This window comes from Diadema antillarum, unplaced genomic scaffold, assembly GCF_040938485.1.
Source record: "Diadema antillarum isolate AM-2024a unplaced genomic scaffold, OU_Dant_1.0 seq00001004_RagTag, whole genome shotgun sequence".
NCBI lineage: Eukaryota > Metazoa > Echinodermata > Echinoidea > Diadematoida > Diadematidae > Diadema > Diadema antillarum.
The window spans coordinates 1,026,764-1,039,465 of NW_027271842.1; the positions used below are offsets into that span (position 1 = coordinate 1,026,764).

The 12,702-nt window shown below is 40.6% G+C and overlaps 1 protein-coding gene across 1 annotated transcript in view; it reads left to right on the forward strand.

Moving 5' to 3' along the window:
* Positions 1–12,702, forward strand: part of LOC139742530 (quinone oxidoreductase-like protein 1) — a 49,193-nt gene that overhangs the window by 9,357 nt on the left and 27,134 nt on the right. Inside the window, exons 4-6 of the mRNA XM_071653061.1 lie at positions 8,955–9,088; positions 10,362–10,473; positions 11,059–11,160. Of these exons, the coding sequence (XP_071509162.1) occupies positions 8,955–9,088; positions 10,362–10,473; positions 11,059–11,160 (348 nt within the window). The remainder of the gene's footprint in view (positions 1–8,954; positions 9,089–10,361; positions 10,474–11,058; positions 11,161–12,702) is intronic.

A 12,702-nucleotide genomic window follows, 5' to 3' on the forward strand; every position in this document is an offset into this window, starting at 1 on the left:
GTGGCGCTCAATCCAAATGTTCGAACCAGTTTCTGCTTCGTTGAAAAGCCAAAAAACATGGCCCAGAAAAACGCTTTTTTTTGGTCTTTCCTTTCATCATTTTGCTTCAAAATTTCGACAGATGATAGAAGACATGTCAGACTCTAATAATATGTCAAATTCAGAAAATCGTAATTTTTATGCTCTAACTTCAAACTCGATTTTCACGGCTTCGACCGTGCGCGACTTTAGGACCATTTTGTTGTAGTGGGTCACATTTGTAAAAATAGTACACTGGAGGTAGCAAGGAACAGTTGTGTGTTTATTGCTTTATATTAAGTGCTTCAAAAGATATTTGTAACTCATAGTGTGCGTGAGGAGCAACTGGCCACAGTGCACAATCTCTCATGCTGTAAAAGTGGATATTTTAACCTGAGTAATCTTGCACGCTCGACCGGGTGAGATGAATTTCACATGTTTTCGAGTCCGGAATCGCGGAATCAGGACATTACTGCACATATGACAAGCAAAAATATTTGCTTGCTCTTATTTTTGCATTAATCCCTCATTACTGTCATTTTATGGTGGTCATCGTTCTGTACATGTATGTTTCTATTCTTGATACCAAAAATATCACCATAAGGTATTAATAGCTGAATGTATGGTGAGGACAAGATACATTCAGTCAAAAGTACAGAGTTCTTTAATACCGTTGATCCTTTTGCCACCCCACCCCCCAAAAAAAAGAAAATCTGTTTGTGTTTATCATTTCTGCCAAATCACTCTGATATTGGGCAGTCCCACCTTTAAAGATAATAAAAAGTTTTGGTACCTCAAAAGCTTCCCTGAATTTCCTTGTCTTGGTTTGTGTTTCAGGTTAAAGTACGTTGTCTGTGAGAATTACTCGCCCCTAAGTGCTCTCATGTCTTAGTAATCATGCAATAATGGTTTCGTACCTTGGTACCAGAGCCGACGCTGTACAGCGTCGATAAATATTGTACGAAACCACTGACTGCGACCAGCAGCGTGCAGCCCATCGTACGCATAGCTAACTGCGACCAGCAGCCCCATACGCATAGCGTGATGGGGCTTCGCATTGTAGCATTCAGGATCATGACAGAATTAGTATCGCGGGTAAATGTCAACTTAAAATACAAAAATTTCTTCGATTTGAAGACTTACCAATTAAGTTGAAGTATTGAAAACAGGCTTCGAACAACGTTTGGTTCTGCCAGTAGTCCCTTTCTGTTCGAATTGATGACTGAATGTGACTCGGTCGAGAGGACCTTGGGAGAGCTACATACACTGGATACCATGGCCAGCGCATGCGCACACAAACATCTTATCCGTTCGTGGATTTGAAATTTGTGTGCATGCGATGTGTTCGCATGCACTGGCTGTAGTATTCAGTGTACTGTATGTAGCTCTCCTAAGGTCCTGTCGACCGAGTCACATTCAGTCATCAATTCGAACAGAAAGGGGCTATAGGCAGAACCAAACGTTGCCCGAAGCCTGTTTTCAATACTTCAACTTAATTGGTAAGTCTTCAAATTGAAGAATTTATGGGATTTTAAGTTGACATTTACCCTGCGATCTGGTACTAAATCTGTCATGATCCTGAATGCTACAATGCGAAGCCCCATTACGCTATGCGTATGGGGCTGCTGGTCGCAGTTAGCTATGCGTACAATGGGCTGCACGCTGCTGGTCGCAGTCAGTGGTTTCGTACAATATTTATCGACGCTGTACAGCGTCGGCTCTGGTACCAAGGTACGAAACCATTATTGCATGATTACTAAGACATGAGAGCACTTTGGGGCGAGTAATTCTCACAGACAACGTACTTTAACCTGAAACACAAACCAAACCAGGTTAAAGTACCTTTCATATAACTAACACTGTGAGACTTACTCGCCCCATAGTGCTCTCATGTCTTAGTAATCATGCAATTAACTGCGACCAGCAGCCCCATACGCATAGCGACCAGCAGTCCCATACGCATAGCGTAATCGGGCTTCGCATTGTAGCATTCAGGATCATGACAGATTTAGTATCGCAGGGTAAGTGTCAACTTAAAATCCCATAAATTCTTCAATTTGAGGACTTACCAATTAAGAAGTATTGAAAACAGGCTTCGGGCAACGTTTGGTTCTGCCTATAGTCCCTTTCTGTTCGAATTGATGACTGAATGTGACTCGGTCGACAGGACCTTAGGAGAGCTACATGCAGTACACTGAATACTACAGCCAGTGCCTGCGAACACATCACATGCGCACAAATTTCAAATCCATGAACGGATAAGATGTTTGTGTGCACATGTGCTGGCCATAGTATCCAGTGTATGTAGTTCTCCCAAGGTCCTCTCGAACGAGTCACATTCAGTCATCAATTCGAACAGAAAGGGACTATTGGCAGAACCAAACGTTGTTCGAAGCCTGTTTTCAATACTTCAACTTAATTGGTAAGTCTTCAAATTGAAGAAATTTTTGGATTTTAAGTTGACATTTACCCGCCATACTAATTCTGTCATGATCCTGAATGCTACAATGCGAAGCCCCATTACGCTCTGCGTATGGGGCTGCTGGTCGCAGTTAGCTATGCGTACAATGGGCTGCACGCTGCTGGTCGCAGTCAGTGGTTTCGTACAATATTTATCGACGCTGTACAGCGTCTGCTCTGGTACGAAACCATTATTGCATGATTACTAAGACATGAGAGCACTTTGGGGCGAGTAATTCTCACAGACAACGTACTTTAACCCGAAACACAGACCAAGACAAGGAAATTCAGGGAAGCTTTTGAGGTACCAAAACTTTTTATTATCTTTAAGATTGTCATTTTTGTTCCGATTCTAATTACATTCGTAACTTGAACGAAAAATAGTTTCCCTGTATTGGTGTAGCCATTGGTGACACAACATTTGCTCAGCTGCGACAATTGCTCCCGTCTTAATTTCTCCATGGACTTGTAGGGTTGAATAGGGTTTTAGGTTTTATAGTTTGATGTGATTGTGAGGATTAGGATTAGGGTTAGCATATCATGTCTGTTGGTAGAATTTATGATTGGCTTGGTGTGCAGATATTTCATGGGAGCCATTGTTGCAGGAGCAAATGTTGTGGAACCATAGCCAGAACATGCACAGTAGACGCTTGACAAATTTATGATAACTATTACACGGAGGCTGTGTCAGTCATGATGTCAGATGTGCCGATGAGAAATATATACAAAGATAAGTAAAAACGTCCACTGCTGTAATACATGTGTTGCATGTAGTGCCAAGGGACAGCCTTATACCCCGTTTAGAGTCCTCGAAAAGAGGGCACAACCTCTAGAAGTTGCACCATGTTTACCTCAGACGATGTACTCTAAACGGTTACGGCACAAAGCACAAAGCTTGAGTCTGGAGTGAGTCTGGCGTGAATGTCGTTCTAGGCAGCCTAGCACGAGTCCGGCACAACCTCTAAAGGTTGTGCCATGTTTACCGCAGATGAAGGGTCTCGGCATGAACACGGCATGCAGTTCTGGTATAAACCTGCACTGTTTGTGGCAGAGTGTGCATATGTATGTGCGCACAAGGAACTGCCCGGCTCTCTCGAGGAGAAACGTGCACCCACCAGTACCGGCTGGTTTCCATAGGAACATATGCCCACCCCTTGCTAGATGACCTGAAAACAAAAACGAAAAGACCTGTTTTTACCCAAAAAAAAACACAGCAAAAAAACGCTTATTTCCGTCTGGCGTGTCCTCCAGATGTCCTCCTAGTACGGGGCTCTAAGTAGGGTATTGATCTCCTAGTGCCCTTCAAAAGTTCTGAGGGTGAGGTATATCAAAGGCACCATGTCACAAGATTGTTGTGTGGGCAGAAAAAAAAAATGTCTGTGATATTCCTATTGCTTTATTTTGTCTCACAGATTGTACTCGGGAATGCATGGAATATTTGTCATGTTTTGTTCCAGAACAATATTTCGAAAAAAGGATCAGGCACCTCCTGGCCCCCCAAACTTGAATAGAGCAGTTTGTTTAGGTCCTCATAGTACAGACCCAATAATGGTCGCGATGGAGGCTGTCAATCTGATCATCCTGATCATATTGTATGTGTGATCAGCCATGGGATGTTTTCTGTATGACGTTACTCGTATCCGGTGTTGTCATGACAAGTAGAGCAGGGAATTCATAAGAGATGCATAGTTCCACGTCTAAAGTGTGTCAATACCCTAAAAAATTAACTTTGTGACATATGGAAGAGCAGTGTTTTAACTCTTTATGTGCCATGGCGTAAACCCACTGTGTGCCACTTTAATATTCTGAAACAACAACATATGTTTACTTTGGGAAAACATTGTTTTTCAAATCGATGTACAAACTCTTATAGATTTTTACCGCCCTGGACATGTAAAGAGCAGAGTTGTAGAGAAAATGGCAAATTTGCTTTGATGTAAATTGTATGACAAATCTTAGGATACCTTTTAAGTGCTCTTCCATGACACAAAGTTCATTTTCAGGTTATGGAGCCACTACAAAGGGGAACTTACCTCAAAATATATGTGTGTGGACTACTGTAAAACGAGGAACATTCGCATGCATTTTAATTTCGCCAATTTCTCGTGAGCCAAGATTTGCAAAATTAAAATGCACACGAAAGTTCTTGTCTACACTATATGCATTGAATGTTAGAGGCAACTCACGAATATTTCATGCTGCAAAAAAAGGCCGTCGGCTCCAATTTTCGAAAATTTCATGCCACAAAAATATCGTGTTTTACAGTATTAAAGTGACAGCAGCAGTATGAGCAGAACATATTGATCAGTGAAGTTAGAGGACAATGAAACAATCTGTTAAAAAAAACAGAGATGCCAAACAATACAATTTGATAGTTGTGATTAGTATAACAGAGTGATATACAATAATGCGATATGGCCTCTTGAAAGTACAACTTTTCATCTTTCAAATAAAAAAAAAATGAAGCCCTTATTATAGACTGTAGAAAACTGAAGAAAATGCTTTATCACATAGAAAGATGTTTTACTAAATTCCAGCAACCACTAAAAAAATGTTGGATGATGAGCCTACATGGACAGGAAATATGTGGATGCTTTACAATTTTCTCATCAATGTTGATGAAGTAGCAACATTTTACTTGCTTGTTCTACGATACTAGGGAAACATTTTTCAGACATTATACTGGCCCAGTGCCAATGGCCTAGTTGTGATGTCAAGATAAGAAGATTTTATTTTCCTCTCAAAAATCTTATTTTTTAACCATATTCCATTAGCTTTTTTTTTAATGTTATGAAGTTGGCATTTCAGAAAATAGTTGGGTTTTTTTGTTTCATTTTTTTTAAAGTTTCAGTACCAGTATACCACCTTCACTGGATAGAAAGACAACAACAGTTTGTGATGTCACAGTAGGACAAAGAACCCTACAGAAGTGAAAGAACTATAATATGAAATGTATGCTTGAGATGTTAGAATATCTTACATACAACAAATTTGCACTATGATACTCAACATTCTTTCCATTGATAACCTGCCAAAGTCTGGGGGAGATGTACAGACAACAAGATATGCTTTATAGTCACACACAAACCTAATCCCATGCCTATCACAATGGGCACTCACAACAATTTTATTTCATTTTTTCATGTGACATCGTTGGATGAACTTATCGGGGTGACAATTCCAGCTCATCCAAGCCTACACAGACTTTAAAACCTTTAACTGCGCTTTGTTCACCCATTTTTGCAAACACTGGAGTGCTTACTTCGCCTAGTGGCTCATCAGGGCCCCATTTCATAAAAGATATTAGGATGGCAACTCTTGCTGGAATGCCAACTCCCAAAAGCAACAGCCAATCAGGAAGCTGGATTCTTGTCGTTAACATGACAATTGCCATTCCAGCAAGAGTTGCTATCATATCACCTTTTTATGAAATGGGGCCCTATCAGATGTCTGAAAACTAATAGCCAACAAAAAGAGATTACCTAATCCTCCTAATCTCTATTGTGGATCATCATGGCCTCCCTGGTGAACTTGGGGGCACATTTTGTACGCATGGGTGGACTTGCTAACTTTCCATCTAGGTCTAGGACCCCCATTTGCAGTGAGTGAAAAGGCCGGGCTTGGCCCAGGCCGGGCTTGGCCCGGACCGAGCCTGGCCTTCCTTTCGCTGTATATGCTCAAAAGGCCAAATGCAGGACCCAAAATGGTCATGCGTTTGGCCAAGCTCTGGAGGTATAGTAGTCTTGGCCCGGGCTCAGCCTGGGCTCGGCCTTGCCCCCATAAATTTTCTCACTGTAAGCACAAACTGGGCCAAATGTGGCTCCAAATTGTGACCCCACAAGTGCAAAGATTGTGACATGATGTCGAAACCTCACATTTAGCAAATTTCTTCGGCCACATGCTATAGAATCATCATCATTACCATCTCAGTACAAGGAAAGGTAGCATTTCCAAACTTTTGTTTAAAGATTTAACTTATCATCGAATCATTGTAACTGTTCTGCATCGTTTCGTTCATCGTTGTCTGCATTTTTTCATTCTTGTGCGTAGAAAACAGATAATCAATAAAAGGAAAGAGCAGCTGTGAGCATGATGTTCGCCCTGTATAAAAACTGAAGCCCTTTGTTCATCACGAACGGCCCGTGCCAGCGCCTCCACACTATGCTCCGCCGCGCTCCCAAATAATCATTTGTTTCTCAAATACGAACAGAGCGAATTAAACTACAACAAAATATTGAAAGGTTTGAGTTTAGCCCTGGCCGAGCCCTCCACTGTAAATGTACAGAATTGCCGGGCCGAGTACCGCGATTGAGGCTGGGCTCGGCCCAGCCCTGCACTCAAAACAAGGTCTAGGTCAAGTGTGAATGTATTGCTGAATGCCGATGAAAAAGCTTGGCATGTTGAAGCTAAGCACCAGGGCACATAGAAGGTTAAAGATTATTACACCCCACCCCAGTTTGGTACACGTGCGGTGTATACATGTGGCACTGTGAGCTTCAGGTTGTCACGGGCAGTACACATGCTGTGCCTCACACCTGCCCGATGTTTTAAATACCGAGAATGCGAATCTGAGAATGCTTCCAGCTCTGTTTGTGTGTTTGTTTGTTTATTTGTTTGTTTGTTTGTTTGTTTGTTTGTTTGTTTGTTTGTTTGTTTGTTTCATTTCTATCTGAGAAGATGTCTGGATAGCCCATATTCAGAGCTGGTCTTCCATTGGGTCCAGTTGGTTGTGAGGCGGGACCACTTCACGGCCGTGTTAAACACCCTGCTCTTTGCGATGAATAAATGAATCAGGATCCTTTACGTGCATGAATTGTTACTCTCTCACACACGGCGAGAGACAGAAGTTCAAATTAATGGTACTGATGGCGAGTTGCTTTTATTGCAGCCGATTGACAAATTGTTTAGATTGTTTACATCAACAGTAGTAAACACCAGTTATTCAGTGTTTTAGTAGCAGCCATGATAAAAAGTTACGGGCATACATACTCAAACCAAACCTGTGATCATTGTGACGTAAAATTGTAATGTGAGATCTGTATCAAGACTTACACATTCACGATGTGGTGAAACACATTTGGCCCAGGCTGTTAAATTTCTGGGAGTATATTTCAAAGTAAAAGCGATTGGATTTTCCCTTAGATCAAGTATCAGATATTTGACTGCAGTTTCAACTCAGCCAAAAATATTTTTACAGATGAATGCATGACATGAGGGCAAATCTGGACTTACTCAGGCTTTCAAGGCAATTTTTGGCTCATGCACCTACATTGTATACAACTCGGGTTAACTGTGAATGAAAAAGTTAGTCGTATAACCATGCAGTATGTCAAATCTTTTTTTTTTTTTAATGTCTTTGCCTCTGTGGGGGCCAGAGGCATTATTTTGATCTTTTGTTCCCCACAAAAAAAAAAAAAAATTCTCTGATTCCATGAATTTCACGCTGAAGGAATGAAGCGTACACTGTACCAACAGAATCAAAGCTTGCATCAGTGGTGCCTTTGACCATGGAAGCATCCATCGTTGCTTCATTGGTCGAAAGCTGTGCCCCGGGAAACGAGAGGCCTGAATATCAGTTGGAAGTACCATTTAATGAGAGAAATCACAATTTGCACAGAAAAAAAGATAAAATATTGTGAAGTGAGAAATTTATACCATAAAGTTTTCTGCCACAGTGATGTGTACGTATAAGTTGTTTGGCAGTATGCTGCACGCTGTTTCCATTATGATTAAAGAATAGCCCAGGAGGCTGCCTGCATTCTTTGTGTTAGCAGGACTGGAATCAAATACTGTATGTATACGCCAAATTTGTTGCAATGTTGTTATTTTTGCCAATTTTGTGAGTCCGGTGCTATAACTTCATGAATTTAAAAACACACAAAAAATATCAGCTCTGATCCTGAATTGAATATGATGTTCACACATGGATTTTTCTCTTCAGTATTGTACTCCACAATCGCAAATTTAACCACTCATGTAATTGTCATGAAATTCTGATTCGTGAAAATTCAGACTTGCTAAAGATATGGCATATATACAGTATCAAGTAGCAGTCAAGGGACAGCTGTAATCGCAATTTTTCCAAATTGAGCAAAAATGGCATTCTGGTTCTGCAATTCTTGCAGTGATGTTTTAAATGGATACATTTTGGCACAGTTGCCTCACTGCTTTCAGCAAAATGTCACAGTATATCTAAAATTGTGATGTTCGCAATCATAGCGTGATTTTTCACGAGCAGTGTGAACGACCCCCTCAGAGAAGGTCATCGCGGAGAGCAACCCCCTTCAAGGTGGCCCCTAGCTGGCATATTAACATCGATCCCACGGCAGGTTTTCCACTTCGCCAGTCAGCTTTATGCTTGCTTTCAGAGTGTAACATGTTTTGAAATGTGTTGACTGTTTGATATATTCACTGTGGATCCTCTCATGATGCCCCCCCCCCCCCTTCTTTTTTGTTTCTGTTTGTGTTCTGTGCAGTCAGTAAACCTCCAAAGGTCAGCTACAAGGCAGCGGCAGCATGCATCGGAGAAGGGGTAAAGATGTACACGGCCCTGAGGTACCTGGGCCATGTTTGTGGGGGAGAGACAGTACTCATCATGGATGGAGCTTGGGTAGGGACCCCTTTCACACTTTAAAACTTCTGGTACCTGTTTCAGATTCTCTGCAAAGCATCTAATGTAATGACATTGATCTATCCCTTTCAGACTCTCTGTTGTACGGCCCAAAGTGGGTCACTGGGCACCACTCCCCCACCCCCATCTCCATTTCGATTCCTCTATTCATCTCTTGTCTCTTCATACTGATAATTTAAGGTCTGACATCCATTTTATGGAGCTCTCTGCAATTGTAAAGTGTGACAATTATGATTACTACAGTGCTCAGCAACTTAACTATCACTGATATGTTGTGTCATATATGACTGCCACCACACAGCTGGCCGCAATTATTACAAGATGGAATAACTTCAAGCCTGTTGATGAAATGGGCCATTAATAGGGTACTTTGCATTACTTGAGACCTGTTACCATGTTACTGCAAAACCGCAGGCATCAAACATGTTTCTTTTTCAAATCCTGCAAAACAAAGTGACATGGTTGAAAGATAAACAAATATAATAAGAATGAACAAAGCTAATTTTGACATTCTTACTTCCTCCTTTTGGGCTTTGGAAGACTAAGGAATTATTTTTATGCCCTGATGTGACATTAGAGCATCACAAATAAATGTTCCAATATGCTGATTCAATTTAGGTGAGACAAAGATAGGCAGTGTACTGTAAAGTTTCAACAAAAAAAATAAGAATGATATAAATAAACATATAGCTGTTGTTGTATCTAGTCATAGAAATATACCAAGTGCCATCTGGTTCATGATTCAGTGGTTGTCTTTGTCAATTTCTATTTCCAATTAGTGCCGAAATGTTTCTGACGCAGTTATTTTTGTTATATTTATAATTATAATAATAATTGCCAGTGCTTATATAGTGCATAACACATCTAGTGATGATGTGCCTATGTGCTCAAAAAATGGAACGATTATACAAAAACACACAATTTTAATTGCAGTGATGGTACCGAGTTTCATGTTAACAAACAAAAAATGTGTTTTTCAAAGCAGACTTGAATCTATTTTTCAGTGATTAGTCGTCGTGTCTGGGGTAAATTATTCCATAGGTTAGGGCATTGAAAGCAAATGTTCATTTTCCATAAAATTGTACAGTAATACCAACTTGAAATGTTGTTTTTGGTATCATTTGAATGGGAGTGAATAGATATTGATGAAGAAAAAAAAAATTCCGGTCAACAATCTCTATTAATTGCTCCTTGTACAGTGTCATGAATCTGTAGTGGTATGTAATGTGACATGTTGATTTTTTTAACTTAGCCTGCAGGCTTTATAGGAGTACAGTTGGCCCAAGAGTGGGGGTCAAAGGTCATTACCACTGCCTCATCAGAGACAGCGAGAATGGTGCTGGAGACTGTCAAACCAGAGATAGGTGGGTATGGGAGAAGTAGAGGGATGAGTTTGGTACCCAGTCTGTGCAATGATTCATTCAATTTTGCCAAATTTTTCATGAAAATCTGAACTCCTTGTCTTAATCTGAAGCTCATCTTTCTCATTCCACTTCTGGCCTTCTTCAGCTGACAAGCAAAAAAACAAAACAAAACAAAAAACAAAGGAAAAAATAGGAAAAGAAAAGAAGGCATTAACTGCTAGAGCAAAGCCAATGCGTCACACTTCAAGGTTTCTATCTATTTCTTTCTAAAGCGGTGACACCTTATGTATTCCTTTGTATGGTGCAAAAATTAAAAAAAAAGTGTTGGGGCCTGAGCCCCCCTGTTCCGCCAGCCATGAGTTATACGTGTATGCTGTGTGGGTGAGCGTTTAGGTGTTTGTCTGTACGTATTGCTGATTGTATTACAGAAAGTTAGACCTGCAGAACATAGTTATTTATTGGTGGATTCAGGAACATTATTCTGACAGTCATGATGTGCAGTATAATTATGTTTCTGTTATTACATCGACTATCATAGCTACGTTGTTGTTTTTTTCCTCTAAATATTTGTTTTTATTATTCCAGCTCACGTGGTTGATAGGAGTGAGAGGAAAAGATTTGCCATCCTCAATGAGTGCCTGGAGGACACCGGAGGACTGGGTGTGGACTGCATCATTGATGATGGAGGTAGGAGATACCAGGGTGTGGCCCTTCATCCCAGGATTCTTAACGGTGCATAGTCCCGGTAGTGCAGAGGTAGTGTTGATGATACTGCCAATCACGTTAGCATTGATATGAAGATTATCAAAGTTGAGCTGTCATCAAGAGTAAAGTGCGTAGGTGTTGCTAAGTAACGTTGCCTTCGTTGTCTTCTTTGCGCATCACGCAGTCTGTAGTAATGCCAGGGCGCGTGCATATGTGCTTGTTATTATGACATCAAAAAGAAGTTTGCTAAAGCTGTCATCCCCCTCAGCCGAATCATGAGCCGAACTGTGATCGGACCACTGACTACAGTGAATCGGACTTCTTCGGACTCGGGGAAGTGGGCCAAAGCGTAAGCGCTAAAGAGGAGTCGATAGCGTAGGTCTCTATAGGAAACTTGCGCCGTGCGCCCGCGTACGCATTTGACTAAAACACCGGGACCATGCACCTTCAAATGTAACAACCCTATGTGTGCTTTGAGTCACACATTGTGCTGTTCCAAGAGCATTAAGTGCTAAACTTGAAAAAATCAGACCCATGTCATACCTTGACACAATCCACACTTCTCTGTTTAATACCACTTAACCAAATTATTGGTAAGATGTTATAGTTTTAGGTCCTTAGATACATTGTAGCTTTCAGACAGTAATAATCATATTGAAAGCTATCGATGTGAAAATCTGATTCCAATTTTGTGAGGACTTGCTTTATGTGATCCAGCATCACAAAGCCAACAAAAAGTCACCATACATGGATTTTTAGTTATGAGGAGCAGATTTTGAAAGAGCAGATTTTGAAAGAGCAGATTTAAATCTTTGAATTGATACATAACTCAATGCAATGGACTCTCATAACCTATCAAATAATGAAAATAAAGCACACATGCTGGAAAAATCTGTACTGAGAAAGGAGGTTCTGAAGTGCAAGGTCTGTTCAAGCTCCTAATCTTGTACCAGGCTGTGCTCCTTGCAATGATGTGAAATTCCATGGCAACAACAATGAAGGGATTATCAGATTAAGCTGTACTTGATCATGCTCTATTAACACATTCTATCCATGACTTCATGCTCTATTAACACATTCTATCCATAACTCATAAAGATTTCAAAGCAGTAGCATTAGCCTGTACAAAATCATTAGAGTTGAAAGTAACGAGTGTGTAAAGGGTTTTCAAGAAATGAAAAGGGGACTTGAAGACACACCTAATAACACAATTCTACACAAAAAAGAAGGTGTACAGGAAAAACTGCTAAAACACAATTTCCCATCCATTTTGTGATCCAAAATTTTACACTTATAAAGAAGAAGTATTGCTCTTTCAGAAACTAGGAGACACTCATTATTGACTATGTTGACCAGTTTGACCTACTTTGAGTACCCACGCAAAATCAGTGAGTGTGACTTTTTGTTGGTTTTGTGATGCACGTTCACGTATCAGTGGCAGATCCAGAGGGGGCGCAAGAGGCGCATGCCCCCCCCCCCTTTATTTATTGTTTAAAACAAAAGAAATAAAAAGAAAAAAATGAA